The 22,807-nt window shown below is 37.7% G+C and overlaps 1 protein-coding gene across 7 annotated transcripts in view; it reads left to right on the top strand.

Annotated features, from left to right (window-relative positions):
• ANKMY1 (ankyrin repeat and MYND domain containing 1) overlaps positions 1–22,807 on the top strand; it is a 48,659-nt gene that overhangs the window by 2,385 nt on the left and 23,467 nt on the right. For 4 of the 7 annotated variants that reach the window (XM_081954336.1, XM_081954335.1, XM_081954338.1 and 1 more), the window contains exons 2-10: positions 284–590; positions 6,163–6,309; positions 6,641–7,110; positions 9,040–9,256; positions 10,208–10,372; positions 11,343–11,713; positions 13,226–13,397; positions 17,164–17,316; positions 18,348–18,494. In XM_081954336.1, the coding sequence (XP_081810462.1) occupies positions 284–590; positions 6,163–6,309; positions 6,641–7,110; positions 9,040–9,256; positions 10,208–10,372; positions 11,343–11,713; positions 13,226–13,397; positions 17,164–17,316; positions 18,348–18,494 (2,149 nt within the window). The remainder of the gene's footprint in view (positions 1–283; positions 591–6,162; positions 6,310–6,640; positions 7,111–9,039; positions 9,257–10,207; positions 10,373–11,342; positions 11,714–13,225; positions 13,398–17,163; positions 17,317–18,347; positions 18,495–22,807) is intronic. The other 3 variants (XM_081954339.1, XM_081954340.1, XM_081954341.1) reach the window with 1 other exon arrangement.

Below are 22,807 nucleotides of genomic sequence, written 5' to 3'. Positions count from 1 at the left end.
AAATGTAGAGGCAACCAAATTGCTTCTTTTTGGAAATTTATATTTGATTAGGTTTAGTAGCAGAATTGGTACAGTTCCAATATCTTTGGCATATCTCCTCAAAAATAAACTTTGCTCATTTAAATTAAGCCTATGTCCTGATAGATGAGCATAGGATTCTAAGCTACATACATTTACTTGCAAATCATTTTGAAACATTCTGTTACTCTACGTATGGAAGAGCTGTGATATTGGATGAATTTAGTTGATAAAGAATAGTAACTGTTCCTGCTTATGATTTCAGACAAAAGAAACATAAACCAGGAGATGGCTTCTCAGCAAATAATTTATTCCCAGGAGAAGAAGAAAGTGAAATTGAGACTGAGCAGATATCTGCTGTTGATTATGAGCGGGGTGAAGAAGAAGAGAGAGACGTTTATGAGGAAGAAAGTAATGGACAGCAAGATATATTAGTTGAAAATGATCTGAACAATAATAGGATTGAGTATAAATCTGGAGTGCAAGAATGGCCAGATGGTTCTTGCTATAAAGGCGAATTTTCATTTGATTTAAAACTTGGATATGGAGAATTTGCCTGGGACAATGGTGAGGTAAACTGGTTTAATATTTAAAATGTGCTTATTTTGGTGCTGTCTGTAAAGTATTATTACTCTTACAACTTCACATAATAAAAACAGCTAGGAGTCAAGGTTAGTGTTCATGCCCAAACATGCATGCTCATAGGTAAATATATCTGTCACAATATTTTACAAAATATATAAGACGAAAAAAGTTCTGACTTTTTCTAATAGATGAGAGTTTTCAGACTATTTTAAAAGCTTTATTTTATATATACTAATTTTAATAAATTATTTCATAATATAAGGATTTTGACTTTATTTTATTCTTGGAAATTAGATTTTGGTTATGGTATTAGGCAGATTATGATTCTTCACATAATTTGGCTTCCCTTAAGCTTCATGAGTCTAGGGCTATGTGTGTTACTAGGCATGCTTATATGAAAAAGACCTTATATTGCAGAAATGCCTATAAATAAGTTTGTGCATCTATGCCTGTGATGGTGAACCTATGGCAGACGTGCCACAGGTGGCACGCAGAACCCTTTCTGCAGGCACATGAGCCATCGCCCAGTGCGGCTCCACTGCGCATGCATATGCGCATGCGCCTTCTGCCGGCCAGCTGATTTTCTGCAGCACGTACAGGGGTGTCATGCGTGCATGTGCAGGGGTCTGGGGGGGTCGTGTGCATGTGCAGGGGATGAAGGAAACATGGAGGCGTGTGCAGCGCCCCCTCTCTGCAGCCCATTTTGGTCCCAGGATGCTTCAGAGAGGCCTGCTAGGGCTGCAGGGGTGGTTGCGTGCATGTGCGGGGGGAGCGCAACGGGATGCACGTGTAGCATGTAATCTAACCTGATTTATGGAGTGCATTAGAAGTGAACATTTGCTTTTCCCAGAAGTTTCCTCTTTTACTAAAAGAACCTGTAACAATGGCTGATAGCCAGGTAGCACCAATTACTTTAGCACAAGAAAAATAAGGAAGGAAGGAATACTTCAATTCATTTACAGTGCATTTATAAATATTCAATGTTACTTAAATTCACAGTTCTGAATATTTAATAATAATAGGAGGTTTAGGGAGTCTGTATGCCTTGTTCTTAAAATATCCCAATTTGCAATAAAACTTTGTTTAATATAATATTTTATTCAACATATTTCTGTTTATTTTGTTTTTAAGTACTGAGTGGATCCTTATAAATAAAAAGGAAGTGTTTGAAAATGTTTATTTTCTGCTAGTGTTCTTAATACTGGTAGTTAGGTTAAAGCTACAATGGGCTACTTTAGGAAAAATTTTTTTATTTTACTCATTTATACCCTTCCTTTATTATTTTTACAAATAACCCAAGGTTATGAAAATTTCCAACATACATTCCTCCTCCAGTTTTCCCCACAACAACAACCCTGTGAGGTGAGTTGGAGAGACTCCCCCAGGTCACCAAGCTGGTTTCGTGGCTAAGGCAGGACTAGAACTCACGATCTTCCACTTTCTAACCTGGCGCCTTAACCACTAAGTCAAACTGACTCTTCAAATACTTTCCTTGTCCCTTATTAGCTTGTGTTACATGCAGATTTTTGAATTATTAGCTTGCAATGGCTAATAGATTGAATTTCATACCCCCCTGGAAAAAATTCTGTAAACTACTAGTCTCTTAGTAGATTTTAAAGGAATTATTTATAGTATTTCCTTGTGGGGAATCAGTTTGAGAAGACAATAATACATAAATGTCTGAATGCCATTATATATTCAAACTGAGAGAGATTGGGTTTGATAGAAAATTATTTGTTAATGATAGTCTAGCTACAGGTCCTATTTGCTCATTTCAGATACAATTTGTATGTTATTAATTTATTTTGTCAATTATTTCACCTTCTTTAGTTACTGTATACTAATAATGGTTATTAGAACACTAATATATCATTCTGAAAGTAGATATTCAGTTCTCTTTTTTTACTGTGATAAATCATGCAGTAAATGCAATATTAATGAAATTTACCAGGAATAAAAGTCATGGATTGGTTAGGGTTTATAGTTTTGTTTGAGGTTTATCCTCCATAGATTTCTCTTTTATTAAATGTTGTAATTCTCAGTATGTATATCTGCAATTATTTTCTATGGATGAAGTCAAGTGGAATAAATTTCCTAGGCTTGCAGATGATGCTTCAAATTCTTTGAAAATATCAGTTAAAATTTCTGTTTTTGATCCTTTGTTAGCTATGATATGGCAGTCGGTTGTAAATTACTACTGTCCTTCAATTATTTCTTATCAACTTTCTCTGACAACTTGCAGATTTCTCTCTTAATAAATATATCAATGTGTGGAATATAGGGACGTGCAGTCAGGGGAGGCAGGGGAGGCAGAGCCTCACCGCTCTCATCATGAAAAAAAAAGGGAAAAGGGAAAAGGTGCTGAGGAGCCTCGGGGTATGGGACTGCACAAGCCGCGATCCCCTTCATGTTGACTCAGGAAGGCGGGGAATGGGACCATGTGTGCAAGACAGAGGGAGGTGCAGGAGGCTCCTCTAGCCTCAGCCTCCTCCTGCACACGTGGTCCCATTCCCCGCCTTCCTGAGTCAATATGAACGGGACCGCGAGCCGAGGTCCCCTTCATGTTGATTCAGGAAGGCGGGGAATGGGACCATGTGTGCAGGACAGAGGGAGGTGCAGGAGGCTCCTCTAGTCTCAACTTCCCTCCTGCACACGTGGTCCCATTCTCCACCTTCTGTCGGGTTCTGACGCCGGAGCTCATGTTCCAGGGCGAATGCGCATGCGCGAGCGGCTCCCTTCCTCGCACTGAGCAACAGCAGGTTTACGGAAAGTTGCTCGCGAAAGCAGAAAGTGCGATGGACTTTTCGGACCGTCGGCTACCATTTCCCTGCCAGCTCGCTCGCGAAAGGACCCTGGAAACTGTCTCAGCCTCCTGCACATGTGGTCCCATTCCCCGCCTTCCTGAGTCAACATGAAGGGGACCGTGGCTCGCGCTCCGCGGTCCCGCGGCTTGCGCTCCGCGGTCCCCTTCATGTTGACTCAGGAAGGCGGGGAATGGGACCACATGTGCAGGAGGCTGAGGCTGCCTCAGCCTCCTGCACACGTGGTCCCATTCCACGCCTTCCTGATGACGTCACCAGCCTCACCAGCCATAAACCTCACCGCACGTCACTGGTGGAATATAGGTTGGGATTCAGTGCATATGTGAAGCATTGTACATATTGATTGCTTTCCTATGTGTCCTGGAGATGCATCCCAGGATAAGCTTTTTAGAAGGCAGAATGCACACCACTCCTAAGAGTGTTTGGAGCATCTTTATTTATAAGAACAATTGGGGCTAGAATCTTTAGGTGGTCTTTGTAACATGTTTTGAAATAATTACGGTATTCATCATACATACATATGGACATCTCTTAAACAAAAGATTATTTTATTGATTGGTCTATTTCAGATACTAAACCTGAGTGATGGTTTAGCCATTAGGGTTCTTTTTAAAATTCCCGTCTGGTTTCCTGATTTTCAGCAATTATAATTTACTGTAATATTTAAGTAGGGTAAACAAAGGTTTCCATAAACCAGATTTTCCCTTTAACTCAGAGTTGGTTATCCAATTCTACATATATTAGTTCAGTGTGTGCTGAAGTTTCTTATGTTTGTTTAATGGTTTATGGTATAGAAAGACTACGGAGGTTGAAATTATACCAAAATTCAGAATATCCAGTGAAACTGACTGAAAGCAGATTCAGTGCTTACAAAAGAATATATTTAAACCAATGCATAGTTATTTATGAAATTTCTTATGTAGAAGTGGTGTTAATCATTATATTGATTTTCAAAATATTTGACTCAGATTACTCTCCCTGTCTTCAAATCATGTGGGTAAACATATAGCTTTCCTTTAAACTTGCAGCAGAATGGATGAACACTATAAAAAGATATAAGCAGGCCTAATGTGCATTCCCCATTTAGTATCCATCTTATACACGTTCAGCTTATATATGTTCGGTTGAACCTCTCAAGTGAGTTTCGGTCACATAATTTATCACATTTAAAACTTGTGTTTTCTTTGAAAATTCTCTGCTCTTCCACTTCTTATACATACTAAATATCTTTTATAGTATTTATATTTAACTTAGGGTTGTAATTGGATTAATTATATATTTTTTCTCTCACTGTTTAGAAAGCATAACTGTATACATTGTTTGTATTAGTTTATATTTATTTACAGATATTTCTAATGCTTGATCTTCTTATCTGGTTTTTCTTTCAATTTTCTTAAAACACAATGTTATTTGTTCAACTTGTTTTATATAGACAATATCAGGAATAAAATAGAAAAATGCATACTGCTCAAAGTAGTTTAGTGTTCAAGTCTCAATTTTTGTTCAAGCTTCTTTTGTACATAAGCGTACAAATTAAGTGTGACATAATTTAATATAAATGTGTTATCTAGTGGGTAAAGTGCAATGATTTTGACATGCACTATCTGAATTGATAATAAGCCAGACAATATAGTACTGGCATATGAATTCCTTATTCATCTCAACCTCCTTTGTATGCTTGATAATGTGTCCACATTTTTAAAAAATTGTAAAACTTTGACTCTGGTCCAAACATTTAGAAAGAGTAGATATTAAAGCCATCCTGAAATTTTAAAAATTAGACTAGAAATTAAGAATTACACATTTAGACATTCAATCCACCATAAAACTGAAAAGCTGGCATGTGAGAATGAAAAGTGAAAAATGGAAGGTGCTATTAAGTTAACCTATTCTATTCTTAGAATAGCTTAATTTACATCTACTTAGTTTAAGAATTGCTGCTGGAAAATTGGAATTCTCTGCAAAGAGATTAAAGAACTATAAAGTCAAAATCACCTGTGGTTCAAGCTATAATTTTTCATCCTGAAACTTTCTTTCAAAGTGCCTTGTAATTTTGATATATGGGATAATTTAGTCATGAAAATATATTTCTGTGTTTTGAAATGCTGTGATTGCAGAAAAATGCATGCAGAGGCTACATAATATGAGATAGATCTGTGATGGTGAACCTATGGCACAGGTGGCACATGGAGCCATTTGTTAGGGTACGCAAGGCGTTGCTCTGTCAGCTCCAGTGTGCATACGTGCGCTGGCCAGCTGACTTTGGCTGAAGCCTCCTGAGGAACAGACTTCCGATTTGCCTGTTGGGCTGTTTTTCACCCTCTGGAGGCTTCAGGGAAGCTTCCTAAAGCCTTCAGAGTGCCTTGAGAGAGGGGGGGAGAGAGAGGCTGTTTTCACCCTCCCCAGGCTCCTAGAAAGCCTCTGGAGCCTGGGGAGGACAGAAAATGGGTCCATCGCGCACCAAAAGCAGGGGGAGGGTGGGGGTCACACGTGCATGTGAACGCAGGGGGTTGCACGCATAGAATTATGGGTGTGGGCACCCCCGCGCATGACCACCCTGCGCTTCCCCCGCTTTTGGCATGCGATAGCAAAAAGGTTAGCCATCACTGAGGTAGATGAACTATATCCATTAATTCTGCAGTATTGCTTATATTAATATTTAGATATTCTCTAAATGTACTGGAATATATTCATTTAAAGTAGAATACATTTAATGTTTATTTCTTCTTTATTGCAGAGATACATAGGGCAATTTTATAAAGATCACCGTCATGGCAAAGGAATGTACTTTTGGCCTAATGGCTCCAGATTTACAGGTTCATTTTATCTTAATCGTAAAGAAGGGTATGGGACCTTAGAATTTACGGATGGAAAACAATTTCAGGTAACCATAAAGTTTTAATAATATTAAATTATAAATTCTAATAATAACGTTGTACTATCATGTTTGTAAAATGCGTAAGTTCAACAAATATTTGAGAAACATGTTTCTTTTCAAGGTTATGAATGTTTTTAGGAATAGCACAAAGTTTGTTCATTTATTTTACAGGGTTTATAGACTGTTGATTTCTTTCATAGTGTTGCTAATACTTTTAATTTTTAGTATTCCTTGAATAAATGAGCACGCAAATAAATTAAAAATGCATTCTTTTCTTTATTTTGTCTATATTATTCTGTCATATCTTTTTGTTTTTGAACATTTTTTCCTTCTAAAGGGGCTTTACAAGGCTGATGAGCGTTTTGGACCAGGAATTGAAACGTATCCAGATGATAGGCAAGATGTTGGCCTGTGGCATCGAAACCATATTATTAAGCTATGTACAGAAATTGATGCACATTTTACTCTTCTTGATTTCCCAGAACTCAGTATCTATTTTGATGCTGAGTCTAAAGAACAGTATATTTCAGAGGAAAGCACTTCTATATGGGACTTGAATGAAGAAAAGGATCCATTTTTCTACAGATTCAAACATCTTATCCTAAATGATGACAACTATACATTGCCTGCTAATATGTATATATATTCAATTGATGCAGATAATCTTCCTCTTACTCAATCCTTCTTGAAAGAGTTTGATTTTCAATATTTTAAGAAAAGAGTACACCATTCTTCTGAAAAACCATGGCAAATAACCAACATAACCCCTATTCTGGTTAAGATGCAGAAAAACATATATAAGTATAGGTAAGAACTGATAATTGCTAATATGAAACTGTAGCTGAAATTTTATTTTCTGTTGCTTTTTCATATCTCTTTTCAACTGAATAGTTTAAACAATTCAATTACCGTATTTTGGGGAGTATAAGACACACCCAGATTTTCACCCTGTTTTTTGAGGGAAAAAGGCGCATCCAAAAAATATGGTAATGAATACAGCATTTTTTTGCCTCCCGAAACCCCGCCCCCTTTGCAAAAATAGTCATGCATAGCCTTTAGGAGGCTTCCAGAGTGCTCCTGGAGGCTGGGGAGGGCAAAAATGAGCAAACGATTCTGCCATTTTTTGCTCATTCTTGCCCCTCTCCAGCCACCAGGAGCAGCCTCCTAAAGGCTATACATGCCCTTTTTTTGACAAAAAACCGGGCCTGTTTTCGTGAAAAATGGAGCGTTTTTGGGAGGTCTGCAGAGTGCAAAAATGTTTTTTTTTAAATTTGCCTCTTCAAAATCTTGATGCATCTTATACTCCGGTGCGTCTTATACTCTGAAAAATATGGTATGTTTCCAAAGTTTATACCATAAGCTTTGTTCTATCCTTTCAATTGCTGATGAAGCCTGCTGATACCTTCTTCCTTACTTATTCTCTTAATTCTTCCCTAAAAGCCTGAACAAGTGATTATTCTGCTCATTCCTTTTCTTTGTGTCTACTGGAGGCACTATTTATCAGGTACTCAAACATATTATTTAAAATATTATTTGAAATCTTGATTGATTGATTCTACCAGTTCTCTAACCCCATCCAAATTCCAGTTATCAGAAGTGCTTTTATTTATCATTAACTTAATATTAAATTATTTGTAATTAGTTTAATGGTTAAGAAGATTGGTCAGAGAGTTAGAGAGAGAGAGAGAAACTTAAGAAATAAGAAGAGTCGGGTTGAAAGGCAGAGATCCAATCTAATCCAGCATTATGTGACACACGGTAGCAATTTAAGAGGATTTGAGAAATTCAGATCGAGGCAAGGAGGGCTACAGCCACTTTCATTGGATGCTTTCTGTGCTTCAGGAACTATGAAGTTTAATAACTACAGAGAACTAATATTTTATATGAGTCTGTTGATCCTCTTAAAATCATTTAAATTTAAAGTTAAAATAGGTGGCTCTCACTTGATAATATGGCAATGAAGTTCCCTAGCTGTACTGTTTTTAAAAAAGTACTTTTTTGTTGGCCCTCAATTTATTTGCATTTAGTTTGACTAATTGTTTAGTTCTAATATTGTAAAATGTGGTCGTTTGGAAAAAATTATCAGAAATCCTGTGTAAAAGTACGTGTGTGCGCCTGCGTGCGTGTGCATAGGCATATAGGATTTATTTTTATGTGCTCCTGCAGCCATTTTATTACCTTTTTTAAAAAAAAGTGTAGCAGTGAAAAACTTTCTTTACTTGGATGATTAAAGTTTGTTTATCTATAGCCTTTTAGATTGAAAATGATCATTTACATGATTGATTGTTCTTCATATTAAATAAATGAACTCAAGAGAGAGCAAGATTAAAACCTTTTCCCCATTAGCTAATTTCCTGTGGAGAGGGAATATGTATGTATGTATGTATGTATGTATGTATGTATGTATGTATGTATGTATGTAATGTGTGTGTGTGTGTGTGTATACATACATACACACACACATACAGGCACACAACATATATACATATATATACTGATAGAATGTTGAATGAAGGGGGATACTCTGTACTGTGATTTCTCATACATATCTTCAATCTGTAGTAAAACCCAGAATTACCATTCCACTAAGCATTAAACCAAAGGTAGATAAGGAGAAGTAAGGTTAAAAAAAAAGCCACTATGTCTTATCTGTTCTGTCCTTATCTAACTAGCATGTCACAACAAAACTGTACTTCTATTGTATTTTTAGCTTTTTATGGCTTTGCTTACTTTCAGGCATTGCCAGAGTGACATAGACTGGGATATTAATGGCATTATCAAAGGCAACCGGTATGATTTTGGAGCTAAAGGTCCCAAAGAGCTTATTGCTGAAGAACTGATTGAGAGATCAGCAGAAGGAGACTGTAAAAGAGTTTATGAAATTCTGAGGGACAATCTGGCCCATCCTGATGTAGCAGATATGAGTGGATATACTGCTCTTTCTGCTGCTGCTGTAAGTTCTTACTATATATTATGCTTTCCGTCATGGTGAACCTTGGTCATGGTGGTCACCATCATGGTGAACCGTGAAGGGTAAAAAGTGCAGCTAAATTCAAATTTTATTTGTATTGTGACAGTATTGTACCATTGAAATACGTTTATTTATTTGTTTGTTTGTTTATTAATTTATAGTATTTGTACATTGGTTCTTAATCCTAAAATGATTTGCAGTGGCTATAGATATGGGATTAAAGCAGGTTATAAACAAAACCTATTAGCATGTGTTAAGAATAAGGACTAACATAAAAACAAGTTTTTAAGAGATGCTTCAAATAGGTCATCATTAGGGCCTTTCATTACTTCATGGGGTAGGTGTCACTGAAGAGATGGCCATCTTTGTAACCACCAGCTGAAAATGTGAGAGCAGGATGTCCTGATGATTTTAAAATATCTAGAAGACTGAATTAACTGAAAATGCTGTATTCGTATTGTACATATAATCAGGCTAGAACCTAGTCTAAATTGAATCTAAATAATCAATAACCTTCAAGCACCTTTGTAGTTAGCTCACCTCCAGCTTAATTACTTTCAGCATGTTAAGTGTATTTGCAAAACATCAGAGGTTATTACAGTTCTGGGTTGCTTGAGTGATTTGAAAGAATTTATACTATTTGTCAACAGCAATTGAAAATATGAAAAAATAGACTGTCACTGGACAGTCACTGTAGACCGATTTTTCCCAGTTTGATACCTTACAGAACTGGTTAGATTATTACATGTAGAATTTCCAGACAACATGTAATCTATGCATTATTGGAACTCTAATCCAAATATATTTGGAGCACTAGATGGGGAGTGATAAACTCATATATATTCATTGGATAAATCAAATTCATAATCTTGAAATGTGTACAAACTGGAGTGTAAAAAAACTTTGTGAAAATAATTGAAATTGTTTGTGCAGTTGAATTATCAAGAAGACATCATCAACCTTCTTCTAGATTGTGGAGCTGATGTGAATAAATGCAACGATGAAGGATTATCAACTTTATCCATGTGTGTTATTCACTATTTCCCTGCAGAAGGATTTCAGCCCAATATTGCCGAAAGGAATATCTTTTTAAAAGAAGTTAGTATTTCATAATTTATATATCTGAAATAAATTTCAGCAATATCTTTCACACTTTTCATTTTCAATAAAGAGAGCATGCACTGAATTGTCCTGATTGTATAGAATAAAGAGGTATATGCAAGAGATGTAAACTTATCCCCATGATTTGTATTAACCAACAACACTTGCTACTATGGTGCTAAATTCAGTTGAAAGTGCTGGATTTTCCTTTTGAAGTTGTCTAGGGTCTTTGTGTTTGTGAAACTGCATTTGTCAAATGAAAGTTAAATTTGCTAATAATCATTTAAGTTGGTTGCTAAGCTATATCCAATAGGAATGGAGTTACCCACAATTCCTAATGTTCTTTGCTTAAAATGTTTATTTCAATGTACTGTATTTGCTCTACTGCTCTATCTTCAATCCCTAAATAGCTTGAATTAGAGCTCCTCTATAGGGATTGGTCCATAAGTGTCCTTTCTCTCCCTTTTAGTTTTATAATATAAAGTACAGCCAGTGCTTATTGAAACTTTTTAAAAAGTATTTCTGGTTTTTAGAAGTTTTTTTTTCAAAAACCAAATAGTTGTTATTGTTAAAAGATAGTGATGTTTTCATCCTTGCTGTCTGTAATCTAGTGAGTGGTATAACTGATAGGCATAGTCTGAAATATGAAGCTGCAAATTGGCCAGATGCAAGTCTCTTCAGTATTTGTGGACAGGAGATTACTTGAGTTCCATAATTGATGGATGGATGGATGAAAGGAAGCAAGGTAGGAAAGAAGGAAGCAAGGAGGAAAAGGTGATATAATGAAATTATCTTTGCAAAATTTTGGTAGAAGGTTACCTAAATTTACTATTTTGCATAACAACCTGGTTATAGAGATGTATGTATCTGAACATTAAAAACATACCCTAATAATATATTGTTTTCTGTCAAGATGTAGTTGTTAGTTTTACAACTGATTATCTCCCCCCCCCCTTACTTTATATAGTTAGAAGACATCCTTGAAGAAATATCTAAGGAATCTACATCATTATCACGGTCAGAGATGTCTCAATTATCTGAAGCGAGTACAAATGCTACCACCCCAGTATCAGTTGAAGCGTTGCCATTGTTAATTGAAAAGACAGAATTTTCCCCAGATGTTGAAATTAAATCATCAGAGGAAACAGACAATGGAGAAAAAAACTCTGGGACAATTTGCGGTGTTTACAACTACAAAATGAAGATTTCTCCAGAAACTATGCATCAAGGTGCAGTTGTTCTTAGTCAACATATGTTACAAACTCACAGTTACCCAGATATTGGGGAGATTGTTCAGCAGGAAGGCACCTTAAGGAAAATGGCAGTATCATTAACAGAGTAAGTGATTTTAGGAGAGCATAGATGAATCGTTTGAAGTACCATGGTCAAGACAATCCCTATGTTAGATCTTTTTCTGAAGATAGAAGTTAATTAATTTTATAAGGTGCTTCTATGAATAAAAGTTGAGGGAACTCTTACGATATGAAAATCAAGCAATATATGCTGTGTTACAAAAACTTACAATACTGCAAAACTTTTTGATTACTTAGTAATGGTATTATAATTCGTTCTTACTGCAAACTCTGAATATGGTGTGAAATATAGAACAGATTATGTTAATGATTCCAATTTAATGTCAGTTTGTTTAGCTTTCTTTGCTCACTTCAAAAACAGCTTTTTGTTTCCATAAAAGTCACTTTGTATTTTATGTCTTTTTAAATCTTAACATTGCTTGCTCTCTTTCACTTTATTCTTTGCAATTACCTTTTTTCCCAATATACACATTAAGCAGTATCTTTTTTATCATTTTAATCTTTTGCAGCAACCTTTCTCTTTTAAGCATTGTTCCATAGTCTCTTTCAGTTCATCCTTTTTCATTTTTACTATTTTCATAATTCTACACACCTCAATGTCACCGTGTTAGTTAGATCTTTTCTCTTTTCTTGCTTTAACCCATCCATATAATATTCTTGTGGAATGATTTCCCCCCATGAACATATTCATTCAGCATATTGCCCATTGCTCGGCTCCAAAATTCATTCTAGTTCTTTCATTTTCACCATTTAGAGTTAACCTAGTACAGGAGTATCAAATTCAATTTCATTGAGGGCCACATCAGGGTTGTGTTTGAACTCAGGGGGGCAGGGTGGGCACGGCCAGCTCCACGTCACTCATGTCGGAGGTGCCTGTGGTGGCCTGAGCGCTCTGTCAGTGAAAATGGGCTCCCAAGTGCATTCCACTGGCAGAAGCAACGCAGGCCAGTCCTTTGCTATTTCCACGGTGGCCTCGCGGGCCAGATCTAAGCACTCTGTGGTCCAGTTCTGGCCTCTGGGCCTTGAGTTTGACATCCCTGACCTAGTATATAACTATTATTATTAACCTGTGCGTTCCTACCTTTTGGAGGGTCTACTGTAACTTCTAATGGTCACTGAGAGATTGGCTGTAAGTTAAGGACTTTATGGCTTTTGTGAATTGAAGCTGTCATGTAATAACTTTTTCAAAAAAAATGCAATATTTCTTACTAACGATTAGAATACTATTCCAGTTATGCGATTTTGACCAGTATGTCACAAGCCTGAACAAAGCCCAGTTTTACCTTAAACATGCTAATAATAGTCTGTGCAGGCCGGGCTCTCTTATTTAGAGACAACCATGTAAACTATCAGTTTGTTGCCTGCATCCCATCAATTAGAAGAGCCTGCAAAAGAAAAAGAAAATATCTTTCAAGTATTAGGCATCAGAGGATGAATATCTGGTTATAGAACTTCTTATCTGCTTGCGTAGCATTATGTATACTAATGCTTTCAGTTTTTAGATATTGACATGGATCTTTTTTCTGCTGGATTTTAGACAAAAAAAGAAAATGTCTATAATTAAAGTGCTCCTAAGGAGAGGTGCTGATCCAAATATTTGCAGCATTCCTATGCATGTCCTGTTCTTTGCTGTTAAATCCGCTGATGCAGAAGGTGTGCGAATACTTCTAGAAGCTGGAGCAAGGACTGACATACGACTTCCAACCAAAGTAGGATATTTTGTTTTTATGGGATAGTTCTCAATTAAAAACTACAGTTTTAACTTATGATAGGATGTAAAAGCTCTGATATCAATTTTAATACTTCCAGTGTGCACCACAAATGTAGCCCACAACGAAGAGTTTGTTAGCTTGCCACATTCGTATGAAATCTGTTTTTGTCTTCTGAATTAGGTAGCAGATAAAAAGAGTTTATTTAGTTTCACATGAGTAGTGACTGAGTTAGTGTATACATTTTTATTTATTTATTTATTTATTTATTTATTTATTTATTTATTTATTTATTTATTTATTTATTTATTTATTTATTTATTTATTTATTATCAAATTTAGAGATTACCTATCTCACTCTCAGAGCTACCTATTGTCTGAACATTGCCTAGTAGGTGATTTCTAATTCAAAATTGGTATCAAAATGAGATGTTGCAGTGAAGTTGCATTGGTCTATTAAAAGGGTTTTCCTATAAAATAAGTTGTAAAAATAAGTTGTAAAAAGTGTGCCTGTTTTCTAAATTCTTCCAGTGTTGTAGAACAATCCTAATTGTTTAAAGAAGTAGACAAATATTTGAAAGCCACTTATTTCAATTGGATTTGGATTGGATTTATTGGATTTATATGCCGCCCTTCTCCCAAAGAACTCAGGGCGGCGTACAACATTAAAAAACACATATCACAAAAGTTAAAAGGAAATTAGATAAGTATCCAACAAAACAAACCCAATTAATATAACAACAACATTTTAAAAATTAGATAAAATTAACAGGCCAGGCCGGCTTGCTGGAAAAGCCAACTTTTTAGGGCGCGTCGGAAGGACCGGAGATCGGGGATTATGCGAAGCTCCGGGGGCAGCTCATTCCAGAGGGAAGGCGCTCCCACAGAGAAGGCTCTCCCACTGGGGGTCACCAGCCGACACTGTCTGGCCGACGGCACCCTGAGAAGGCCAACTCTGTGGGATCGTACTGGATGGTGGGAGGCTACTGGTGGCAGTAGGTGGTCTCGCAGGTACCCTGGGCCCAAGCCATGGAGCACTTTAAAGGTCATAATTAGTACCTTGAATCGCACCCAGAAAACAACCGGCAACCAGTGCAGGCCGCCTAAAAGGGGTGTAACATGGGAGCACCTAGGTACCCCCATGATAACCTGCGCGGCTGCATTCTGGACCAGCCAAAGCCTCCGGGTGCTCTTCAAGGGCAGTCCCATGTAGAGAGCGTTGCAGTAGTCCAGGCGAGAAAGGACGACGGCATGAGTGACTGTGCATAGAGCATCCCGATCCAGGAAGGGGCGCAACTGACATACCAGGCGAACCTGGTAAAAGGCTCCCCTGGTCACAGCCATCAGGTCTTCTTCTAAACTAAGCCACGTGTCCAGGAGGACTCCCAAATTGCTGGTCCTCTCCGAGGGGGCTAATATTTCTCCCCCTATCATCAAAGATGGAACAAGGTGCACAAATCGGGATGATGGAAACCACAGCCACTCAGTCTTGGAGGGATTGAGCTTGAGCCTGTTCCTCCCCATCCAGATCCGCACAGCCTCCAGGCATCGTGACATCACGTTGAGGGCATCGTTTGGGTGGTTTGGGATAGAGATGAAAAGTTGGGTATCATCAGCATATTGATGATACCGTACCCCAAAACCACGGATGATCTTGCCCAGCGGTTTCATATATATGTTGAAGAGGAGGGGTGAGAGAACTGACCCCTGGGGCATCCCACAAGTGACACGCCTCGGGATCGATCCCTGCCCTCCAGTCAACACGAACTGCGACCGATCCGACAGGTAGGAGGAGAACCACCGTAAAACAGTGTCCCCCCCACTCCCAACCCCCCAAGTCATCGCAGTGGGATACCATGGTCGATGGTATCGAAAGCCGCCGAGAGGTCTAATAGGACCAGGACAGAGAAGCAGCCCCTGTCCCGGGCCTGTAGGAGATCATCGACCAACGCAACCAATGCCGTCTCCGTGCTGTACCCAGGCCTGAAACCCGACTGAAACGAATCCAGGTAGACAGCCTCATCCAGGTACTGGGGAAGCTGACGTGCTACCACACTCTCGACAACCTTTGCTACAAAGCGAAGGTTGGAGACCGGTCGATAGTTGGCTAAAGAAGCTGGGTCCAAGGAAGGCTTCTTAAGGAGGGGCCTCACCACTGCCTCCTTCAAGGCGGTGGGAAAGAACCCTTCTCTCAAGCGTTGGTAATCACCTGGAGCCAGCCTCGTGTCACCTCCCGGGAAGCCAAAACTAACCAAGAGGGACACGGGTCCAGCAGACAAGTGGCAGCACTGAGTCTCCCCATAATCCTGTCCATGCCCTCAGGGGTCACAGGGTCAAACTCATCCCAGATTGTCTCCACAAGATTCATCCTCGTCGACTTGCCCGAATCTACCCAGTCAGAGTCCAAGCCTGTCCGGATCTGAGCGATTTTATCCTGCAGATACTGAATAAATTCTTCAGCCCTACCCTGCAAGGGGTCTTTCCCAGTTCCTTGGTTAAGTAAGGAGCAGGTCACCCTAAACAGGGCGGCTGGGCAGTTATCTGCGGACGTGATAAGAGCAAAAAAATGTTGCCGTTTTGCTGCTTTTATCGCCACTAAGTAGCATTTAATATGAATTCTTACTAGTGTTCGATCAGATTCGGACTGGCTGGGCCTCCAGCCAATCTCTAGGCGTCTTTTCCAGCGTTTCATCTCCTGGAGCTCCTCGGTAAACCAGGGAGCCACCTGGGATCGACACCGGGTCAGAAGCTGCAAAGGCACAACGCGATCTAAGGCCCCAGTGGCCGCCCTATCCCAGGCTTCCACTAGGGCTTCGGTCGAATTGTGAGCAAGGGATTCAGGAAAAGTCCCAAGCTCCATCAGGAACCTTTCAGGGTCCATCAGGCGCCTGGGGCGGAACCATCTAGTCGGTTCTGCCTCCCTGCGGCGAGGGGTAGCAATATGGAAGTCAAGCCTGATGAGGAAATGATCAGACCATGACAAGGGTTGAATAGAAATATCCCCTAAATCTAGATAATTCATCCACTGCCCAGAGACAAAAATCAGGTCGAGCGTGTGTCCCCTATTATGGGTGGGGTCTTGAATTAACTGAGTTAGGTCCATAGCCGTCATGGAAGCCATGAACTCCCGAGCTGACTCGGATGTCTCGCCAATGGAAGGCAGATTGAAATCCCTCAGGATCATAAGCCTGGGGAAATCAACCGCCAATCCAGCTAACACATCCAGCAGCTCCGGCAAGGCTGATGAAACGTACCAGGGAGACAGGTACGTAACAAAAAGGCCCACCTGAACTCCAAGGCCCCATTTCGCAAAACGGACTCACACCCGCCTATCTGAGGCACAATGATTTCTGTTTTAAGCATATCAACTTTAAGATGCACATAAATTGTTTATAGTGCCTTGTAGTAATTTTAAAAAGCATGTTCGTTCTATTCTCTGTTCCTGTTTTATTGCTACTGATTAATCATTTTAGTAGCTTAGTTCAGAAACTCTTTTAGTGTATTAAGCTGTCATATAACAAAAAAGGTTGATTGTATTTGATGAAAATGTTTTGTTTCTCATAATAATGACTTGGCCAATTATATTCCCTAAGGTTTCTTTCTTTTCAGTTCTTAAAACTTAGCCAATATGGATCAGATTCTCATTTAGAAGCGGGAATACCTTTTTGTCATAATAAGCTTTTAATGGACTGAGTGCATACAGTGGTGAAATGTTATAGTAACTTGTGCTTTGCTTTGGGAATAAATGCAGTATTTGTTTTCCCAGCTTGGAGGTGTGGCTCCTCTTCATATTGCTGCTGCCCTTCCTGGTGTAGAAGGGATTGTAATCACAGAATTACTACTTCATGCTGCTGCAGATCCTGATGTCAGGGCAGAAGATGAGAATGATATATTCCAGCTAGATAAGATAGCAAAGAAGGTATTTATTTATTTACTGAATAAATCAGAACAAAGAGAAAAACACACAAAATAATAGTGAAATAAAAAATAAACAAAAAGCAATACAATAACATATACAGAGAGAGGGGGGGGGGAGAAGCTTCTTACACCTATAAATTTGACCTATACAATTATCCTTCCAACTTGAAATAGTATTCTTTGATCATGTTTGCTGTCCAGGTATCAGTTTCTATACAGTAGGTTCCATGAGAGTAGGCCTTTGTTATATTGTCAACCATATAGAAGAAGTGAGAAAAAAACCCCAAAACAGCTTGTGTATGACGAAGTGATAAATTAAATTCGTAGTGAAGTTATTTTATGGCATCCTGTACGATGAAATAGTGTTTTTACAAACAAATTCTAACATATTTAAATAATGTGGCCATTTCAGATATATATTCTTACTTTATTTATCAACTTGTATTTCAATCACAAAGAAATTCTAGGCAGCTTACACAATAAGATTAAAGTATTAAATAGGAATAATAACTAAAAGTTTTAAAGCAAAAATAACAAAAATATAGAAATACAGTTTTTATAGCAAATTTCACTGACTACTTTCTGCATTGCTTAGATCCTATAAAGCGACAGTTAATAGAGTTGACTGAATATCTATGATTTAAGAGGTTCCTAGAGAGGATACTAGGTACCAGATAACATCTTAAACTGTTACTGTGGAAGACCATTACTAAGTAGTTGCTGCATTGAGATTAATTAGTAATATGATTTAATAGAAAGCAACTATGTATGCATAAACACAACTCATGGGGCATATAGAAAAGGTAGTAAGCACCTGCTTAGGAACAATTAATCACTGGGTGTTAGAGAGGCCAGATGAGTGTGGATTTTGTCCATAGACTGAGATCATTTGTGTAGATAGGCTGAACACCAGGGACAATAGGCTTAAGGGAAGAATGCCCTACTCACCAACCATTGATTTTTTTTTTGTAGGAAGTGGCAGGGAACAACATTTATGGCTCCTCAATTGTGTTGTCTAATTCCCTTTTCTAGTTTGATGTTGGTGAATCAGTATCTGTCATGAAAATGAATAATGAAATCGGACCACCCAAAAGTTACTACAGAGAATGTAATATTGTCCCAGAGGAAGGTGGGAGGACACCTCTTCATATTGCCTGTGAGAGGGAAGACAATTTTACAGTAAGTGATAGCTATTGGGATTCTTTCTTACCAATTATATTGTCCCTTCTCAATTTTCAAATAGCACATTTTGCATTGGTAAGGATTTTATTTTGTAAAAGGAAGAAGTTGTCTGTAGTCAACTAGTTCCAGCTTATCAATATGGACATTTAATATTTAAGCCTGATCTCAAATTATTTGAGGAATTTAAATCATATTAAATAAATGGACATCTCGGACATATTAAATCTAATGCAGATCTCTGGTGTAATCAGTTTTAGCCTACCATCTGTCTAAATCCTTTGTCCAAGTGTTAAATGTGTATAGAATATTAATGCAGGAAGAATGGAATAGTAGCTAAAGAACAATCTGAATTTAGGGCCATTGTCAGAAATAAAATTATTGGGCATCTTGTTCTGGAAAAACTCTTGAATGAACAGATGAGCAGCTTTAAGGTAGTAGGGAGGCCATATGAGAGAATCAGCTTAGTTCCAGAATGGCATCCAGACTATTCCTTCATAAAGACCAAGGAAACTGTACCCCAGGTATTGTACAGAGAGAGAATGAATTGCAGTAGTCTATATGGTATGCAGGTCAGATATTGGGCATGGCATCAAGTGTGATAAGAAGAAACATAGCCCTTCATATCTATTCTAAGGCCATCTAAATATTTGGAGAAGGAAATGAGCAATTTAAAGTACTTTAAAATGACCAGTGGCTGGCATTTATGGTAGAATTGAAACATCACTTTCCTTTAAGGAAGGTGGGATGTATTACAGACCACAATGCTGCATTCTCTCCACTTCTACTCTTCTTATATAGAGTGGATTTCCTATTTCTTAAAATAGCATAGGATTCCTTCAATAAGATAGAAGAGAAAGCCCTTCCTCACTGTATTCCCAGTTTAAATCAACAAATCAGAGACACAACAGGGATGGAAATATGCTGTAGTCCATCTGCCATTAGCCATAATTAATATATCCAGTGGGAGTTGCATTTCAAGGACATCTGGGATTTTCAGGGATTTTTGGAAGGTCAGAAGAGTTGCGGCCTGGAATAACAGGATTTTCACATTCCAGTTTTATATTGCTACCATCACTTTTATAAATACAAAATTAAATAATCTAACACTCTAATATCTCATGTACCATTAAATAAATATAACTGTATCAGGCCTCTTTCCATCAAAGTTTACTTTGCAAATGAGGACACAGGTAGAAATGGGTTGTAATGAATTCAGTGATGCTTACTGTCTAGTAAAGGGATATAGGATTTAATACAATAGTAGAGTTGGAAGGGACCTTGGAGGTCTTCTAGTCCAACCCCCTGCCTAGGCAGGAAACCCTATACCGTTTCAGACAAATAGCTATCCAACATCTTCTTAAAGACTTCCAGTATTGGGGCATTTACAACTTCTGGAGGCAAGCTGTTCCACTGATTAATTGTTCTAACTGTCAGGAAATTTCTCCTCAGTTCTAAGTTCCTTCTCTCCTTGATTAGTTTCCACCCATTGCTTCTTGTTCTACCTTCGGGTGCCTTGGAGATTTCTTTCTCTTAAGCTAAACATACCCAGTTCCTGCAACCGTTCTTCATATGTTTTAGTCTCCAGTCCCCTAATCATCTTTGTTGCTCTTCTCTGCACTCTTTCTAGAGTCTCCACATCTTTTTTATATCGTGGTGACCAGAACTGAATGCAGTATTCCAAGTGTGGCCTTACCAAGGCATTATAAAGTGGTATTAACACTTCACGTGATCTTGATTCTATCCCTCTGTTGATGCAGCCTAGGACTGTGTTGGCTTTTTTGGCAGCTGCTGCACACTGCTGGCTCATATTTAAATGGTTGTCCACTAGGACTCCAAGATCCCTTTCACAGTTACTACTGAGCAAGGTATCACCTATACTGTACCTGTGCATTCCATTTTTGTTGCCTAAATGTAGAACCTTACTCTTTTCACCATTGAATTTCATTTTATTAGATAGTGCCCAATGTTCAAATTTGTCAAGATCCTTCTGTATCTTAAGCCTATCTTCTGGAGTGTTCGCTATTCCTGCCATCTTGGTGTCATCTGCAAATTTGATGAGTTCCCCATTTATTCCCTCATCCAAATCATTGATGAAGATGTTGAAGAGTACTGGGCCTAAAACAGAGCCTTGGGGTAGTCCACTGCATACTTCCCTCCATGTAGATGCAGTTCCATTGAGAACTACACGTTGAGTGTGGTTGGTCAGCCAGTTACGAATCCATCTGGTGGTGATGCTGTCTAACCCACATTCTTCTACTTTATCTAGTAGTAGATTATGGTCTACCTTATCAAAAGCCTTACTGAAGTCCAAGTAAACTATATCAACGGCATTCCTCTGGTCCACTAATTTTGTCACATTATCAAAGAATGCAATAAGATTAGTCTGGCATGATCTGTTTTTGACAAATCCATGTTGTCTTTTGGCTATTACTTTCTTTGCTTCTAGGTGTTTGCAAATTCGTTGCTTGATTATTTTTTCCAGAATCTTTCCTGGTATTGAGGTCAGGCTGATAGATCTGTAGTTTCCTGGATCTAATTTTTTCCCTTTTTTGAAGACTAGATGTTTCAACTAGATTTTTTTTTTTTTTTTGGTAACAATAGTTGTAGCTGCTCAGTTTTCAGCTCATATTGGAAAGCAAAATCTGGAACAGTATCAATTTGCAAAATACAATTTATCTTTAGTAGAAGTTCAGGTTTTTTATTTTTATTTTTGCAGTTGGATTATTTTTTGCCACTTCAATTTTTTTATTAATTCACAATTTGCCTCCCTATTCTCAATACATAAATAAATATAAATATAAGTTTGTTTCTTCACAGTTACTGACATTCCTATGAGACACCTGAGAACCCTACATTTTATAATTAACCAGATACAAAATCATTCAGTTCATCTAATGATAACGTGCATAAAAATATTAAGTATTGGTTAAGATTCAGAGCGCTGCATTCATTGTACCTTCTTTGATAACCTGTTATAGATGCTACTTTTTAGGTGGACCTTGTTTTAAAAATAATGAATTGAGCCATGGAGAGCAACTTTTCAGCCCTGTCTGGATCCCAACACATTATCTTTATTTCCTTAACGGAGTTGTTTCCCTGTCATTAATTAAACTAACTGATGCATTGAATATTTGTTTATTATGTTAATTAGATTACCGGCTACAAAATTTAGTTGGGAAAGATAAATATGCCAAAAGCCTTCCAGGTAGTCCTTGATTTATGACCACAGTTGAGATTAGAATTTCCATAGCTAAGTGATTTGCTCATTAAGTGAGTTGCGTCTGATTTTACAACCTTTTTGCCACCCTTGTTAAGCAAATCAGGCTTTCCCTTTGACCTTGTTGATTGGAAGCCTCCTGGAAAAGTTGCTATGGTGATTTTTTGACTCTAGGAGGCTGCAACATGCTGGTTGCCAAGTGCCCAAGTTTGGATCAAGTGACTGCATGACTATATACAGTAAGTGTGAGGACTGGTTATAAGGCACTTTTTTCAATACCTTTGTAACTGAGTGATTGTTAAACAAATGATTATCAGTCAAGGAATACTTGAATTTCTTTTTGCCTTGATGTCCATACAATCTTTTACTTTACTTTTTACTTTTATTTAGATTTTTATACCGCCCCCTCTCCCCAAAGGGACTCGGGGCGGTGTAAATCTCAACTAATAGGGTATATTTATTTATTTTTATTTATTTATTTCATCAAGCATGAATTAGATAACAGATATAAGTATAAATATGATTGTGTATACATGAAATGAATCTGAATACAAGGGAATATTAGGACAGGGACGGTAGGCAAACTGAAATGTTGCAGGAAACAGAACATAAACTTTTTTTAAAAAAGAAAATTCTGAGCATATTATTTAATGTCCTTAAATCTTTTAAAGTTTTGTTTTATTGCATTTTGAAATAAGCAAAAGTTGATTTTTCTGTCTTGGTTCTATTACCTTCACTGTTGGCCTATTTTATTGGTGGCCATTGCTGTTTTGTTGTTGTTGTTTCATTACCTTCTTTAGTGAATTTTTTTCTGTTGTTGTTTATCGTAAATTATTCATTTGGTCAAACCTTTCTACTGCTTTTTTATTTTTTTATTGTTTTAATTAAACAAAAATACAAAAAAACCATTCTTCATTACATCTTGTAGAAAGCATGTCGATTGGTTACAAATGAATTTCGTGCGTTACTATTCATCCTTCATATTTTTAATTTACATTTTAAAATCGAAGATCTTTATGTATTTTACCATCAATATACCATCATTCTCATTTAGCTGTAATTATTTAAATATGCTTTTATCTAGAATCATTTG

Source organism: Natrix helvetica (assembly GCF_964273705.1).
Source record: "Natrix helvetica genome assembly, chromosome: 5".
In the NCBI taxonomy this organism is placed as follows: domain Eukaryota; kingdom Metazoa; phylum Chordata; class Lepidosauria; order Squamata; family Natricidae; genus Natrix; species Natrix helvetica.
The sequence above is the reverse complement of the archived record's forward strand: the minus strand, read 5'-3'. Positions and strand labels throughout refer to the sequence as shown.